General features: G+C 40.1%; 1 protein-coding gene across 1 annotated transcript in view; it reads right to left on the bottom strand.

Annotated features, from left to right (window-relative positions):
• DOCK4 (dedicator of cytokinesis 4) overlaps positions 1-17,755 on the bottom strand; it is a 480,421-nt gene that overhangs the window by 129,159 nt on the left and 333,507 nt on the right. The window contains exons 17-22 of the mRNA XM_027102161.1: positions 13,153-13,309; positions 7,772-7,869; positions 7,580-7,663; positions 7,290-7,390; positions 5,127-5,208; positions 3,912-4,082 (exon numbers count right to left, since the gene is read on the bottom strand). Coding sequence (XP_026957962.1) covers positions 3,912-4,082; positions 5,127-5,208; positions 7,290-7,390; positions 7,580-7,663; positions 7,772-7,869; positions 13,153-13,309 — 693 coding nt within the window. The remainder of the gene's footprint in view (positions 1-3,911; positions 4,083-5,126; positions 5,209-7,289; positions 7,391-7,579; positions 7,664-7,771; positions 7,870-13,152; positions 13,310-17,755) is intronic.

The raw sequence follows: 17,755 nt of genomic DNA, 5'->3' as shown, positions 1-17,755 counted from the left end.
ACTTTGTTATACAGCAGCAACTCACACAACAATGTAAAGCAATTATACTCCAGTAAAGATATTAAAAAGATAAATAAAGTAAACAAAATAAAATACACTTAGCCCCACTTTATATCACAAATATTTTAAAAATATTGAATAATCAATTTTTAAACAAATTCATTGCATTTGTGATGTACCAGGAATTCAGAATAGTCAAATAAAGCAACGATTAAGTCTCTGAAAAAAAAATAAATAAAAATTAAAAAAAAAAAAACTGGTCTAGGATTGTACATCTAAACAAACTCAGCCTTTTAAAATTCCACAAAAGGAGGGCAGTGGAAGGAAAAGTCGATCAGCCTCAAACACCTGGTGAAGGAAGGTATTACATTTTGTAATATGAGATTCAAGGGCTGGTGGGTTTACCATTGAGATCTGACACCAGGGGAAGGTAGGTCAAGTCTACAAGTGCTGATGATTCAAACACAGAACTAAATTCAAATTCATGGAGTTTGGTATTTACCTGTAGAGCAGCAGCAGAAATTGTAGAAGAGCCAAGACCTGTGTTTGATGCCAGAATCATCAGAATGCTTAAGGTGCTGGGGTCAACAGCTATGTTTTCCCCTTGACTCTTAAAAATTATAGATTTTCTTGAATGTACTTAAAATTAATAACCTGATATTCCCTGGTAAAGACTATATTTATATAGCCTACATTTCACTCTGCAAAGAGCTGAGTCATACAGACGAAATGTAAAAAAATTAAAATAAAATGAGCCCAGCTTTCTGGTCACTAAAGTCACCTAAGTTGACTTTCCTCAGGAATCCCTTAATTTATCCATCAATTCTTTATTTATACCTCTTTATTTCAAAAAGGTATTTGAATGTGCTTGCAGTGTAAGATACAATTATTAAAAAGGATAAAGGAACAAGGACGTTGTGATGAGGGCAGAAAGACAGCTGTAATAGCTATCTAAGCTAAAGATTTTTACTGAAAATAAAAATAAAAACATGATTTTGTTTTGACCTTCTTGGTAGCCAAGGCAAATAGAGAAAGATAATTAATAGGAACTTGGGGCAGGGTCTTGGGCCTCAACTCCTTCCGCCATTCCTCTTTTCTTGGGGTTTCCAAGGTAGAGACCTGTCCTTGGAATGGGAAACCAAGATCCACTGTATATAGCTGACTAAGCCTTCAGTCCTGCCCAGGGCAGGGCTCCTAAGGACAGAGTCATTAACAGGCTGGGCTTAGGCCAGGAGTACTAAATGAACATCCTAGTACCAGGATGGCCAGATCTATAGAGCAGCCATCCATTGATCCAACCTGAAGGATTGCTGGGATGGCTATTCTACCTCCAGGAGATGGAATTTGCTCTGAGTTGTAGCTCACATGGAAAAAATGCAAAATGGAGCAAGGATACTGGGTTTTTGTCTTTCAGGCAAGAATCTTTAAGGACCAGTGGGTAACCTTGGCTCTGGACATGGTAGGCAGAGTTCTAAGATGATCTCCATGAACTTTGTCCCCTGATGCTGTTCCCATGCAGAAGTTTTCTCTGGCTCGTGGTGGAGGAACTCAGAGATTTGAAGCATGAGAAGGATTTAACAAACTGTGCCTGGCTTCGAGGATGGAGGGGCCACACACCAAGGAATGCAAGTGGCCTCTAGGAGCTGAGAGCACCCAGATCCTCCTCCCACTCCTGGGTGACAGCCAGCATGGAAATGGGAATCTCACTCACAAGGAAACTGATGCCTGTCAAAAGCCTGAAAGATCTAGAAAGTGAATTCCTCCCCCGAGCCTCCAGATAAGGCATCAAAGCCAACACCTTGATTTTGGCTGTAGGACCAAGACCTGACCAAGCCTTCCAACCTACAGAACTTGAGCTAATAAATGGGTCTTATCTAAAGCCACGGTGGTCATTTGTTATGCAGCAACAGAAATCTAACTGTTGGATCAATCAGATTAGTGACACCTTCCTTCTTGGAAGAGAGAGCTAAGAAAGTGTGGGGTCAAAGGGGGACTTGGAATGGGAAGAAGTGTTTAGCATTCTCCCAAAACATAAAGGAACAAAGTCCTCATTGCTTAATGAAGAAAACTAACTGCTTCATTATTTTGTATAAATTTTCTCTTAGCATTAAACTAAATAAAATTATCATTTCAAAATTTTCAAGTATAGGATACTGCATAAAATAATAGAGAACGACTTCAGTAGAGTTTATGAGATATTTAGAAACTACTATACATTTTATATATCATCTCTTGATAAAAAGCTAAGGGCCAAAAAAGAAGAATCAAATATGATTCTTTGAAGGTGCTAAAGTTGTTTTACTATCTTGATGGAGGGGTAGAACTCAGAGAATCAAGAGCAGTTGGAGTTCAGTATGTTAAACAAAGAAAAGGAGGCTGCTCTATATTGTGGTTGTACCTCAGCAGCCGAAATCATCTCAGGGTGACTGCTAGGGTTCGGTGGAAACACAACTAAGGTAAAAGAATATTTCTCCAACTTTAAAGAAGAGAAAAATCTCTTGAGTCTCTACAAAGGCATCTCATTAAGAAACCATGACTTAAAGTTACTCTTAAGAGTAAGAGAATATTTTTCAGTTATGGATTAAGTAAGTTTTATCCCTGTAACTTATAAAGGTTTGTTTTGTTTCAGAAAAATCTCAAAATGAAAACTCAACTTTTCAATAGCTTTTGTAAAAGTAGTGAACTTCTGAGAACTTTCATCTAAAGGAATATATGTTAACCTGTTACAGTATCCTTTTCAAATATCAATGGCTGGTAAGTAGGGTCTGGTTAGTGGGCAACTTGACACTGAGGCTTCTGGCAAGTTTCCTAACGTGCAGTGGTTGTACTGTTGACAAGAGAAGACAAAATGACATTAAAAGAGCCTGTATCCTTAACCAGATGGAAGATGAGTCCACCTCTGCAAAGAAGAAAGTAACAAGAATAGCCCCCAAACAGTCAGAAAAACATGGCTCTATTATTGGGGGGGGTGGTACATTTCTAGTGTTTTGCCATTATATATAACGCCTTCCAAATGTCAAATGACACCAAATTACAACAATACTCTTAGGGATCTAGTTTTGTCTCCTAATCTCCCATTTTATATCCCAACTCTCAGTGATTATAAGTCTCAAGTCTCCAGGGGATGGTAGTAAAGAGGTTGCTTCTCCATCTGACAAGTTATTAAACCAAGTTATTAGAATTAAACATGTACAAGAAGGATTAAGAAAGTGTAGAGAAAGATATTCAGAATTATCTCTCGGCACATGTTCAAGGCCACGCTATTTGGAAAGTGTATAGATCCTGTTCTTAAAACATGGGCAGCTGCTCCTGGTCATAGAATTTGGCAGCAACCGCTCAGCACTGGTCATAGCAGATCAGTCCCAGGACGATTAGCGTCAAGTTAAATAAGACAAAACAACGCGCAATTTAGCTCAGACCAATATAATGAGTCTCAAGTCCACAGATTAAAATGCAGCACAAGGGAGTTCTCTGGTGGTCCAGTGGTTAGGACTTGGCGCTCTCACTGCCGGGGCTCGGGTTCCATCCCTGGTCGGGGAACTAAAAAAAGAAGCAGCACAAGGCCTGGGGAAAACAACTGCAGCAGATTGGCTAGAGCGAAATTCCTTCTCCTTGGCTGACGGTGTGACAGGGTGTCTCTAACAGTATGTGTTCTAGAAACTGGAATGGAGGCTGGTGCAAACCAACAGGCTCTCCATTCAGAGCGAGAACAGTCCGAGGAAAGACAACCTAACTTCTGCTCTGCTGGCGTTCGGAAGCTGAGGGACTTTTTAGAAGTCTCAGTTAAGCTACAAATATAAGCTGGAGCTACAGGTTGCTGATGGAGAAAATATTCACTTATGCGGTTGTGTAAAAATAAATAAATTGGACTCATTTTTCCTCTCTTCAGCAGAGATGAAAAAAAAAATTACCTGTGATTGAGATAATGCTCCAGACCCTTTGCTTTCTTGTGAAAGAAAAAAACGGACTGACATGAGGAGCTCCTGAATGCAGCGGCGAAATTCTTCCTCATTCTGTCCGCCGGTGGCGAGGGAAAACAGCCTTCGAGACTGAACGATATACTTAAAAATATATTCTTGGGCCTTAAAACAAAAGTTTTAAAACATTAGTTTCAAAGGAAGCCAAAGGTATTTATTTGACAATGACACAGCACAAAAACCATAGCACAACATTAGACTTAAAATATTGACTTAAATACTAAGGCCCCGTGAGATTTTTGAACAGTATTTACTCGTAGGGAAAGAGCCATTTTTCTCTGATGCCTAATGAGAGAAAACGTATAGATAATTTTTAAATTCTATGTAATTCTTGAGAGGTATGAACATTAAATGTTTCTGATCCTCAGATGATGTTTTTAAATTTAATCAACAAAGAGACAGCTGTCTGTTTATCAAAAATTATTTTGCTTCGCTGGTAGGTACTCTTGCCACTTGCATTTTACCTTCAATTGGTCCAAAATGACAAATTTATAATGAGTAAAATGCTTGTTTTTTAAAATGTACACCTGTTTACTTCTATCTACTGACATCAAATAGGGTATACTCAATTACAGAAATCAAAAGACTGCCAGAGCTGTTATGGACAATCCTTTTAAGAATCTATATTCTTTACAAACATGTTTGCAGGTAAGGTATCAACATCTCCATATATACTGAGCACACAGGGCCCAGAGATATGGGCAGTGTTAAACTATGATAGCCAGTAAAACCTCAGGTTTCCTCACTGTGATCCCTGCTAAGCCATCCTATTATCCTCTCTTAAGACAAATGGCCCTCAGATGGTCTCTGTCAGGGTGGTGGAAGCAAGAGCCAGGAACTTCTAAGCTTAACTGCCCATCTGCAGTCTTCTTTTCAACCCTTCCTCCTGCCAATCCTAGACTTCAAGTGTTCAGAGCCCAGAGGAGTAAGGATTCAATGCCAGGCAGGTTCCAGTGGGCAAGCTTGGCAAAGTCCCTTTCAAATTTCATCAGCTCTGGAGTAGCCATAAACTGATTAAGATCCTTGAATTGGAATGTCAGTAATACATCATCACCAGTTACTGTCTGTGTAGAGGAAACCAATTCGTTTAGGCGTCACCACGCAACAGCACTGTTAGACGGTGATCTGTTTTTGACAGCGTGTCATTACCTTCAACACCTCCTGGATGTGCTCTTGTCTCTCCGCTTCTGTGATCCTGTCCACATACCACTTGAGCACTTTGATGAGATCTCTAAAATACAAGGAGACGTGCAGAAGGTAGAATTGCTCTCATTCGCAATTAAATGCCAACAAATCAAATGCTTATGTTTATCATGAGGAGCTTCATTTCCCAACAGTTCTCACATTTTTCTGTCAAACTGCCATAACATAATAATTTTACAAAGCCTGCCTATCAACAGCACTACCCCTTTTTTGAAGCTGAAGAGAGAAACAACACTTCCTCCCAGCGAGATTCCTTTCAATCTGGACATATTCCATCGGCCCTGCTGTTTCTGGCAGTGCTTCCAATGGGTGAACACAAATATCTGAGAAAAGGACTCTGGCCAAGGGAGTGCCTGAATATGACTGTCACGGTCAATCTCGGACAACTGCTAATTGGGATTTCCTCCCCAGCGACTACGTAAACAGTTGGATGAAATATTCGGCTGGAGGCAAAAGGGGGTGTGGGGAGGGATGAAGGTAATACCTCCCCATTTCAAAGCACACCCCCATGGAGTTATCAAGCCAATTCTCTGACCTGTGGCAAGAATGAGGCTTACTGTCAAAGTATGCCTTAGTAATTTCCAGAAAACCCAAGTCTCATTGTTTTAAGAAACAAAAATTGAATTAACCTCCACCCTCCCAAATTCTCAAGATTGCAGTTGTGTGACCGTTAGCACTGGTCAGTTCTCGGTTTCTAGGAAACAGAGCAGTTTTTAAAAGTGCTCCTCTTTTCTGTCGGGAGAGAATCCACAGATGTGCCAGTAGGTAGATGCTGCTGGCAGTGCTATTCTGAAGATGATCTGTCGGTGAGTTTCTGGCCACCCATAGCTCAAGACGATTCCATGGGCCTTATTTGTCTTATTAGGACTTATTAGCTGCCTTCCTGGCCAACCTGAAATTTAGAAATTACACCCTCTTTCTCTACCTTCCAATGATAGTCTCAGTTGGAGGTAGTGACCACCTCACACCAGAGCCCAAATTGTTAGGCCAAGGGGCAAAGTCAGGCCAACATTTCAAAACTATCCCTGTTGTTACATTTCACTCTCTGAAAAACTCATGTTGGCAGAGGGTCAAGTCTTGCAAAAATGACTCCATTCATTTAAACGTCAGAGGCGTAAATCTTACCAGGCCATGGTGGGGAATACCCAAAGGAACGGGATCAAATGCTTAATTGATTACCTACTATCTTTTACACAATACATAGATGGGGAAAACCCTGATTCCATGTTCTTTAAACACACCTCTGGGAATAGATGATTGTGCATGTACATACCCATAGGTGCTTAAAGTACAAGGTAAAAACTTTGGCAGAATAGCAATGACAAGAGTGTAATGGGGAGATAGAACTTTGGGGTACATTTCAGGGCTGTATTTAAGCAAGGCCCCAAACCGGGAAGATGTCATGATAGGACAGAAAGAGGGACATTGTTACCTTCTGGCAACTATCACCTGGGCTACGTGAAGGCAGGAACCAGCTAAAGCATGTCATTATTCATTCACTTTTAGCCTTGCTTGCCTTATCTGAGCTGACAGGAACGCACCAGCAGGTAAAATGGCAGCTGGTAACAAAGGGTAGAGTCCAATGACTGAACTGCTTGCAGCCAGGGACCAGGTCTTCATATGATCAGCACAAAGCATAGTGCCTGGTATGCAGTAGGCACTCAGTAAATGTTAACAGATGAATGAACAAATGACTTTAAAATGGTATGATGGCAAAGATCCTTTTCCCATCATATTTCTTTCTTAAAGACATCTAGAATCATCAAGGAGTCTGGTGATTAAATGGGGCTCTTGACAGCCAAAGTGAAATAACCAGATATTTTAGACTAAAGAATATCAAATGAAACAGAGACAAGAAGAAAATACCTTACATTTTAGGTTTCAGGAATAGAATTCAGGAAGTTCTTTTTTTTCCCCTTTTACTCAAAAGAAGTTCCAGCCATTAAAAGAAGGTGTGTGAGAACGGAGGAAACTGTCTCAAGAGACACTTCAGTGGTTGTGCTTCACTTCTTCCTACACTCCCTTTTAAGTTTTCCTATATAGTTGGTTCTGCTTTAAAAAGCTCAAAAGAAACTGCTTCTACACCAATTACAAGATAAAGGGCCTTACCTGTATGCAAGTGCCCCAGCAAAATGACTCTCAATATAAGTGTCCATTACAGGTTTAAAATGATGAAATTTGCTATCTTGCAGCAAATTTATTATGTGAACCTAAAAAAAAAAAAAAAATGGAGCTTTATAAAACTGAACATAAAGCAAGATTTTTTTTTTGGTAGAGGGGAGGGGGAAGGTTTCTTTTCAAGTAAGCTTATGCTATTATGTGCACATTTATAAACAGCTTTAGGAAAGTCAAAATTAAGAGACAAAATTAAGATATAATTAAAGTGAATTTAAACTCACCAAAGAATCAAACACTTTAGACCCATATTTTTGGGAATTTTCATCTAAAATTCCAAACAAGGTATCCAGTGTATCTTGCAGAAACTGTTGGATAAAGAAGTAAAAGCATAAATAAAATATCCTCTGTCCTTCCCCTCTAAATATTCTTTAACCCATGAATTTCCAAGAGAGGGATAACAAAATACCATATACCTTTACGATCTCTGAGCCGTCAATTTCTTTTAATTTAGAGAGACAGCCTGTGATCTTGTCTGGGTGGGTTCTCCATTTCAAAAGATCAAGCATATCACCTTTCCAAACAGAAAAGGAAAATTAGTTGCCTTGATAGAGAACACGAAAGTGTTCTACTGTAAACGCTGAATTCTTACACACATTGCCTCTTGGTCACCCAAGTTGCAGGCTCCCAGGCCCTCCCACTAGCCCTCTGAATGGCATTTATTACAGTGTATTCTAATTATTTCTCCCTTCCCAATGCCCTTGACTTACAAACTCCTACTTATCCTTCAGTTCTCAGGCTAGCTATCTGTCTTTGCCCCCACTAGACTGTAAATTCCAGCAGAACAAGAGAGTGTGCGAGTTTGGCCCTAACATAGTGCCAGCATCTGGAACAGGGCAGGCACATAGCAGGCACTTGGTAAATACTGGCTGAATGATTTTCTGCCTCCTCCCATTAAAGTGGGAGATTCTTGAGGGCTGGGAACCCACTTTATTCATATTTGTGCCCCCAGCATATAGCACTCTGCCTAGCAACAAATTCCACTCGGCAATGAAGGTCTTCTTGACAATGTGGCCCAAACCTGGCATGACTAGAAGGTCCCTGCACAATGATGACAAAGCCAGTCAATTGTCAGACCATCTAGTGAGCCTTTGGACCTGAGAGGGCCAGTTCCTGGACTCCATGATCATCTTCCATCCTAGACTATGGCCCAGCTCTTCAATTTCCTCCTTTCCCTGAACTGATAACACGTGGGTCCTGAGTCTAGCAGGGCCCTCAGGAAACCTCTTCACCTCGTGAGGGAATAAATCCTTCCCTCATCCCTCCTGGGCAGAAGGTCCTGAACATGGTGTCCAGCTTCACTGGTCTCCAAAGGGATCAGGGAGACGGTGGTGTCTGGAGGCCAATGAAAGCAGTGAGAACTGACAAGGCACGTGCGAGCAGGATGTGCCCCGGGCAGGGGAACCTGGCAGGGCTGGTCTCCTGGTACTCAGTGGGGCTGAGAGGCTAGAACGGCCAAGAGAGAAGCCAGGAGGGGTTTTCTACTTCAAAGCACTTGTTTCAAGAAAAACCCAAATGGGACTTGCTGAGAGACAGAAAGACCGATGTGGAAACAAGAAACCAACCAACCAAACACAATCCAAGAGATCAAGGAAGAGTAGTTATGATGAGAAAGAAAATATGATGTAGTGAATAAAGATGCGAAAAAAGCATAAGAATCTCAAGAGGAAATAGAAGCAACTTCTACCAAAGTCAGATTCAAAAGAAAAACTTTACAAACAACTTAAAAGAAAGAAATTTGGTACTAAATGAAAATATTTGCCTATAACAAATAGGGGTAAGAGGAGGAGGCGGATTCAGAACGAGAAAAATGAGGGAATTTTTTTCAATACTGACAGTGAAAAAGAGATTTATGACTATTTTCATAACAGAAAATCCTGAAAGTGTTAAATATTAATGTCTAACTCGGACACCCTGGAGGTATGACTGAAACCTTTTAAAAAATGATTGGTCAGAGCTTCCCTGGTGGCGCAGTGGTTGAGAGTCCGCCTGCCGATGCAGGGCACGCGGGTTCGTTCCCCGGTCCGGGAAGATCCCAGATGCTGCGGAGTGGCTAGGTCTGTGAGCCATGGCCGCTGAGCCTGCGCGTCCAGAGCCTGTGCTCCGCAAAGGGAGAGGCCACAGCAGTGAGAGGCCCGCGTACCGCAAAAACAAAAACAAAACAAAGATCTGTTGTGTGATGAAACATTTTTTTTTTCCTTAGCAAAATGTCATTGTTACAGAATTAAAATAAAAAATTTAAATACTTAAAAAAAACCTCATGTATGCCAAGAACTCAGAATCAAGTCAAAATTGTCATCTCTTAGGCCTCTATTTTAGCCATTTGAAGATATATTAGTTGCAAATTTGGAGCTAGGACCTACTTCTGAAAAACGTGAATTTTATAAATTCCATTCAATTATCATTTACGTGTATACTGACTGTATGCCTAATCTACCAAGAGCTATAAAACAGGTAGATGGCATGATCCCTACTTTTGTTTTTTTTAAATCACAATCTCAGGAAGAGACCGAATAAACCACCCACCACTGGGGGTAGGAAAGGGACGTAGGGCAGTCAGTACCTGCACAAATGTTAGACTTAATTTAAGCACTGTTTTTATTTTCTCATAACTTTTTAAACAGTTGTGTTTAGCAGTCCAAGGAAGCTGACAAACAGTAAAGTAATTCCTTTTCTGATCCCCACTTTTAAGAAGCTTAAAATATCTACTTGACTTAGCAATCACAGACGTCTAGCTGAGTGCTCTGGCCTCGGTATGCTATCTAAGAATGACATTGGAACACAAGTGTGCAGACACACTTTAGAAACCCTGAAATGCAAATCTGCTCTAGGAAACTGTTCCTAGAGACCACATCACTTACTAAATGCCCAATTGTAATGGTAATGGGATCTGTAAACTTTCCAAGTCAAGTAAAATGAATACAAAACAATTTAATTCCAATTTGGAACTGGATTACTTCTACACAGAGACATGTGTCTAGCATGTAAATTTCAGAAAGCTCAACTAACTTCCTTCCTCCTTCCCATGTCTGAAACACACTATTCATTTCCTGCTTCATTTTGAGCTGTCTTACACTGACAAGGTTAATCAATGTCAAAATGATAATCAAGCACTTATTAGTCTTCAACAATGAGTCAAGCATTGCCTTCCATATAGTGAGATGTTTAATATAATGGTTTCATGAATAGTTTATTTACCTGAAAATGTCCTCTGCTTTTACAAAGTAGCAGCTTCTAATTATCAGGATTTTGTTCCCTCTGTCTTATGTTCACAATTCTAATATCCTAAACCCTAGAACTAGAAAAAGTGAAGGATGCAGGGCTGAATATTCTGACAGCAGATAATCTATTGTTAGATTTGTGTCATTGGCAGAATAATGGTCCCCAAAGGTGTCCGTATTCTAATCCCTGGAACCTGTGAATATGTTTATCTTGGCATGGCAAAAGAGATTTTACAGGTGTGATTAAGTTAAAGATCTTTTTTTTTTTTTTTTTCCGGTACGCGGGCCTCTCACTGTTGCGGCCTCTCCCGTTGCGGAGCACAGGCTCCGGCCGTGCAGGCTCAGTGGCCATGGCTCACGGGCCCAGCCGCTCCGCAGCATGTGGGATCTTCCCGGACCGGGGCACAAACCTGTGTCCCCTGCATTGGCAGGCGGACTCTCAACCACTGCGCCACCAGGGAAGCCCAAAGATCTTTTAAATAGGGGTATTATCCTGGATGATTTGGTGGGCCCACTCTAATCACAGGGGTTCCTAAAAGATGGAAGATGGTTAGAGTCAGAGAGATTTGAAGATGCTATGCTGCTGGCTTTGAAGATGGAGAAAGGGGCCAGGAGCCAAGGAATACAGGTGGTTCCTAGAAACTAGAAAAGGTAAGTAAAAGGATTCTCTCCAAGAGATTTCAGAGGGAATGTGGCCCTGCCGACACCTTGATGTAGGCCCCACGAAACTGACTGCAGACTTTTGACCTCCAAAATCGTAAGATAATAAATTATTGTTGCTTTAAGCCAATAAGTTTACAGTAGTCACTACAGCAGCAACAGATAACTAATACAAGCTGAAATAGTCTAATGGAGACAATCAATTAAATGTGAACTTAGACTCTATAACAGACACACAACTAATCCACATGGGATGAATAAAAATTCCACTGAAGGGAGTCACTAACATGTTGATTTTATTATCTTCATAACCTCCATGGAGTTACACTGTTCCCACAAAAAATGCCTGAGGTAAATGCTTTATAGTCATTATAGAGATCTGTCAATGAAGGTTTTATTTAAGTAAAATCATTAACCACTGAATACTGATAAAGTCTGGTATAATGACATGACTTGGCAATAGCTACTTTCAATCAGATTTACTAAAAATGAATTACGTAGTTGATTTTTAAAAATATTTCCCAAAAATACTTTTGGAAGGGGAGAAACAAAACCCAGGATAAATGTGAAAGAATCATTTGCAATTTGCCAACTTCTACATAAATACAGTAGCAATGCATGACAAATTGAGGGGTATCTTAAAAGTGGTCATTATAACAATGCCACAATTTGCTTCTTTTCTCATTCCATGTTCTAAGAAAAGAAATATATTTCTTACTATGTGACACAGAAGAAAGAATTAATAACACAAAAGTTTAAGCACAGGAGCATTTTTTGACACAATACAGGGCCCTGACTTAGGATGGTTTGACTTAAGATTTTTTGACTTTACATGGGTGTGAAAGTGATATGAAATCATTTAGAAACCATACTTCGAATTTTGAGTTTTGCTCTTTTCCTGGGTTAGCCACATGCTAACACAGGTACAATACCCTCTTGCGATGCTGGGCATTGAGCCCCAGCTCCCAGACAGCCACGTGATCTCGAAGGTAAACAACCAACACCAGTTACAACCATTCTGTACCTGTACAACCATTCTGTCTTTCACTTTCAGGACAGTATCCAATAAATTACATGAGATATCCAACACTATGATAAAATAGGCTTTGTGTTAGATAATTTTGCCCAGTTGTAAGCTAATGGAAGTGTTCTGGGCATGTTTAATGTAGGCTAGGCTAAGCTATGATGTTTTGTAGGTTAGGTGTAATAAATGCATATTCTACTTACCTTATTCAGGTTACCATGGGTTTATCGGGATGTAACCCAATCCTAAGTCAAGGAAGAGCTGTGCCTTATTATGAAGTGATTCTCTTCAACATAATGAATCTGATTTTATTAATATGGCATTCAGGATGCTTTCCAGAAGGCTTACATGGCAACCATGAAGAACTCAAAAATGTTTAATTTGCTTCCTTCATTATAGACAATGTTTTCACGACAGTTTGCCAAGGAGAAGAGCTTGCTTTATTAATCATAACTTGCTAAACAATCACTGACATAAAAAGTAATGCTAGAATAGAAAAGCAATATCCATCTAATTAAACAAAAAACAGCCTTCACTCTAAAGTCTGCAATTAGCACCGTCTATGGAGCTATAACGCAAGAGAAATTAAGGTGGTGGTAATCCTGGTCTTTTTTTTTTTTTTTTAAAGTAGCTGGGTTTGACGGTTTATTTTGAAGAGTTGTGTACTTGGGTTCCAATACTGGGATAATTCTATAGTCCTTAAACTACATGCATTTAAGAGATCATTGGGTCACAATTGTTTTCACATTATTGGAAATCACAAACAGAAAGATCAACATTTTTTCTAGTGCAAAGTTATTATACATAACATTGATGTTTATTGAATATCCTATCAAAATTCACATGACTACTTAAATACAAGGGCTTTCAAATAAAACAGTATTATAATTACCATTTTGTGTGAGTTTTGTGGAACAGAGAAAAGATGTTATCCAAAAAGACTCCTTTGTGGCCTTCATGGCTTGATTATTATTCCCAAGGAGAATGCCCTTGGAAAAAGGAAGTTTGAGGTAGCGGGTAGTATCCTGAAGATTTGTGTTTTCTTCACACTGCAAAAAATATTTTTAAAAATGGGATAGGGGAGAGAAGAGACCTCATGAGAATTATTAAGCATGATATCCATCTCTAGTGTTTATGAACTGGGAAATATTCCAAATATTATTACAAATAGAATTTGGCTTTTAAGTAAAATGCAACAAAAATGTCTAAGAGGAATTACGCACGGATTTTGGACTCAGACCCATTTGGGTTTGAATCCTATCTCTGTTACTTCCCACACAAGTAACTGTATCAAGTTGTTTAACCTCTTGTGATTTCCATTTTCTCTCTCTATAACCTCATTGTGCCGTCATGAGAATTAGATTACATAAGGCCTTTATCATAGAGCCTGAAACATTGGAAGTGCTCAAGAAATCATACTGCAGTGACCATCGCATTTAAAAAAAGTGCTTACATTCTTCCCACATCTCCTCTGAGGCGGATATTAAACAACTCCTTACTTTGAAAACTGGCAATTAAAGGACTCTGTATTTCAGGATAATCTAATAGCTCCACTATGTTGAGAAGTCTCTACAGAAAATGCCAGCCAACAAATGTAAAAGGAATTATAGGTTTTAAAAAATACAGTTTCATATTCCTAGTGTAATTCTTATTTTAGTCAATGATTGTCACTAAGTGCTAAAACCAGCAGGAAAACTGTTGATGAGGAAATGAACATTCATATGATGCCACACAGGTTACCTCCTACTGGCCAGACGACAGACAGATGTCTGTCACGACAGATGTCTGTCAGGACAGATGCCCGTGGAGGGACTGGGTTGTCAGCCCTCAAACGCAGGGCAATGCAAAGAAACACATCATCATCTGCAATGTGTTCTTACAAAGCTGTGGAACCTGAATCTGTTACACCTACAGGTTCAACTTCTACTTCACAGGAAATACGAGGGACAGAGCAACATGCTGAATGTTAGGGGGAAGCAACCAGACCAAGCCAGAGGCAGCACTTTCTGTAGGATGCTTGGCTTTGTACCTTCAAGTCAAGTTTTGTGAAAAAAAGGATTGTTCTAGACTTAAGAGATAGATAGCCAGATACAATGTAATGGTCCTGGATTTGGACAAACTTGCTGAAAAGGATTTTTTTTTTTGAAATGTATACATTGACTAAGTTCTAGAGGAGATTAAAGAAAAATTAATGATTGGAAAAGTCATTAACTGAAAAAAGGAAATTAAAAAAATATATATAATGAAGCAATCTAGATATCCTTCAGTATACGAACAGATAAACTGTGGTACAACCAGAAAATGGAATACCATTCAGTGCTAAAAAGAAGTGAGCTACGAAGCCATGAAAAGACATGGAGGAACATTGATGCATATCACTAAGTGAAAGAAGCCAATCTGAAAAGGCTACATACTGTATGATTCCAACTATGTGACATTCTAGAAAGGGCAAAACTATGGAGACAGTAAAAAAGATCAGTGGTTGCCAGGGGTTTTGGGAGTAGGAGAAAGGATGAACAGGCAGAGCACAGATTTTTCTAAGGCAGTATGATATTATCATGATGGATACATGTCACTATACATTTGTCCAAACCCACAGAATATACAAAACCAAGAGTGAACCCTACGGTAAACTATGGACTTTGGGTGATGATGATGTGTCAGTGTAGGTTCACCCTTGGTAAAAAATGTAACCATTCTGGTGAGTGATGTTGCTAATGGGGGAGGCTCCGTATGTGTGGAGGCAATGGGTGGAAGGGAAATCTCTGTACTTTACTCTCAACTTTACTGTCACTAAAACTGCTCTTTAAAAAAGTCTATTAAAAATATGTATCATTTGGGTAAACGAAGTCCATACAGACTGTACAGAATACAGTCCATAGATATACACTATGGGGTGAACAGTTGACATTGTTTGGGTAATGACAGTCTGGTGTTTTTATTTTATTTATCTATATACTGCTTTTATAGTGAAGGTGATTTTATATTAAAATTCTGAGAAAAAATATTGTAACAGATACAGAGATGGTATAGCTTAGCTTATTTTGAGTATAAACATAGGAACCTTATTTCTTTAAATATTTTCAAGGCTAGTGTCTTGGGAACAGGTAGGAAATTAAGCACAGAATCCCTCTGGTTTTCTAGACTACTCTGTGTGAGTTACAAAAAAATTTTAATAATAAATCTTTAAGAAAGACCTCTCTAACAAGTTGAGAGAAACAGAATCAGAATATTACAAGATGTTCTTCCCAGCACACCTGTCCAGTAACGGGAGGACCAACAAACACATTAAACAGCCTCCATAACTCTCTTCTCATGTTATGACTCGAAATGCTTTCTTTTATTACTGCAAGATATTTCATTTAGACAGAAGAATGCATATATAGTTTAAAGAATAATTATAAAGTGAACACTTCAGATGCTTTCCTGAGAAAAAGTGCTTAGGCAAAGTAATGTTCTGGAACTTGGGGTCACCGTCCCCTCTCCTCAATCCTGTTCTTGGTATCAGGGCTTGGAGCACAGCAAGCTATAACGTGAGTCACAGCAACCCATACTGGACCTATTTCCTGCCTGGATCTGGTCTATGGGGTCAGAAACATGCCCTGGTCTGCCATCCCCAGCCTGACTTACGCTCCATTTGTCGAACCATACCTCCTATTGGGACTGAAGTCTCATGCAAACCCAGTCTAGACACTGTCTAGCTATTTCCAGACCTCCTCCCCAGAAGCTGGAGTATGCCCTGGCCTGGTATGCTCCATTTGTTCACAGAAATCCTGCCCCTATAGATAGATCTCTTAGCTCCCTTCCCTCCAGCTAACTAGCTGCCTGCTCTTGAGCACTTCTGGAAGCCTCTTAGAATTCCTGCTTGCTGAGCTCATGTAGTTCAACTGGCAGTCAGGGACCAGTCACTGCTGTGTCGTGTCCATAGCGGGCACCGTGAATAGAAGCCTTGGCTGCCTTCACTGGGGCCAGTCACTGTGGCCAGGTCAGTGTCACCTTTTCTAGTTCACTGCACTTCTCTCCCAGCCTGGGGGACCAAGACCTCAGCATCGGAGTCTCTCTGATTCCGAGATGTGACACCTTGAGAGCTTCTTACAGCTAAACTCTATCACCCTTACTCAATGCAAAACACAGTAACTAATACAAACATTACTCTGGACACAAAAGTTATCTGAAGACCTTGCACCAACAATACTGGTGTGCATATGTGTGTGCTGTGTGTGTTGCTGTTGGTGTGGGGAGCAAGTGGGGGGTGGGTGGGTAGGAATTCTACCCTTAAATTCAGTAAAGAAAAGTACATAATTACCCTTTGGTCTCTGTGAACCCTTTACTATAATATTTACCAGGAGTTCAGAGCTGGGTTTTTTGTCCAGTAAGAGTCAAGGCCATACGCTAGGTATGGGGTTAGAGTTTTAATCTATTTCCAAAGAACTTAAGTGGCCTGCAGAGAAAATCTCATGGCTTATCTTTTCTTGTCCTCTGAGGTTTTCAGCATGCACCCATAACACATCACACAACACTGGAGCTTTTAAAGGCAATCCAAGCAACCACCATTTAGGCTAAGCACTCTGTGTGTATTTTCTTATTCTGATAATAATCCTATGAGGCAGGACATTGTAACCTGGGGAGCTTATGTGATTTCCTCAATATCACAGTATTAGTAACTATCAGAGCCAGGATCTGAACCAAAGTTTGTGCTTACAACTACTATACGACACAGTAGTTATGACAACAATGACTCTTCCAATGACTCTTGTTTTAACCAGGTTTTGAGTTTTGCTATAACAAATTTAAAATGTATCGATTTATAGATAACATACTGAATGGTGGGTATGTCTAAGAAAGACCCCTCCCAAAAGTTCATTTTTCAAAAAAAATGTATGTTTGTGGAAGACACCCTGGGAGAGAGCTTAGAGTGGTCTGTGGATCTGAAATAGTTTCATACATGAAATGGCTATGAGTCCTACAGTGAAATGGCTAGTTGACGTTCTGAAACCACTCAGGGAGCAAAAGGGATCACGTGATCCGGATGCAGTGGGGAAGAGGGGCAGGTAAGAGCAGAGAAGGCATGACATGGGAGACTGGAAACACAACAGGTGAGATAGAGATCGTTCGTTCGGTCACTTGATGAGAGAATTTATGGAAGAGAAATGAGGTTGAAGATCAGTGAAGAATAGAAATGGGTTCCAGAAGATGGGCCTGTAAGGCAGGGGCAGTGGTCAGCAAGGGTTTAAGCCAAAAAGGTTGTCCAGACTCTTAAGAGGAAATACACAGCTCACCAGCAGAAGCCAGGGAATGAGCAAGAGTCAGCAGTGAATCCCTTGATTCTTCTGCCGGGTGGGAGAAGGGTCTGCACTGTGAGAACCACAGCATGGACGGGAGAAAACAAACAGGAATGAGCAATCTCCTTCCAGCTGAAGGGCTAAGAGTTAATGAAATCAAGGAAATGGAGCTGGTAAAGGACAGCATGGCGCTGCCTGTGTTTTAATTGGAAA

This window comes from Aethalodelphis obliquidens, unplaced genomic scaffold (genome assembly GCF_003676395.1).
Source record: "Aethalodelphis obliquidens isolate GAN/ISIS:26980383/991018 unplaced genomic scaffold, ASM367639v1 scaffold5, whole genome shotgun sequence".
Taxonomy (NCBI): Eukaryota; Metazoa; Chordata; class Mammalia; order Artiodactyla; family Delphinidae; genus Aethalodelphis; species Aethalodelphis obliquidens.
The sequence above is the reverse complement of the archived record's forward strand: the minus strand, read 5'-3'. Positions and strand labels throughout refer to the sequence as shown.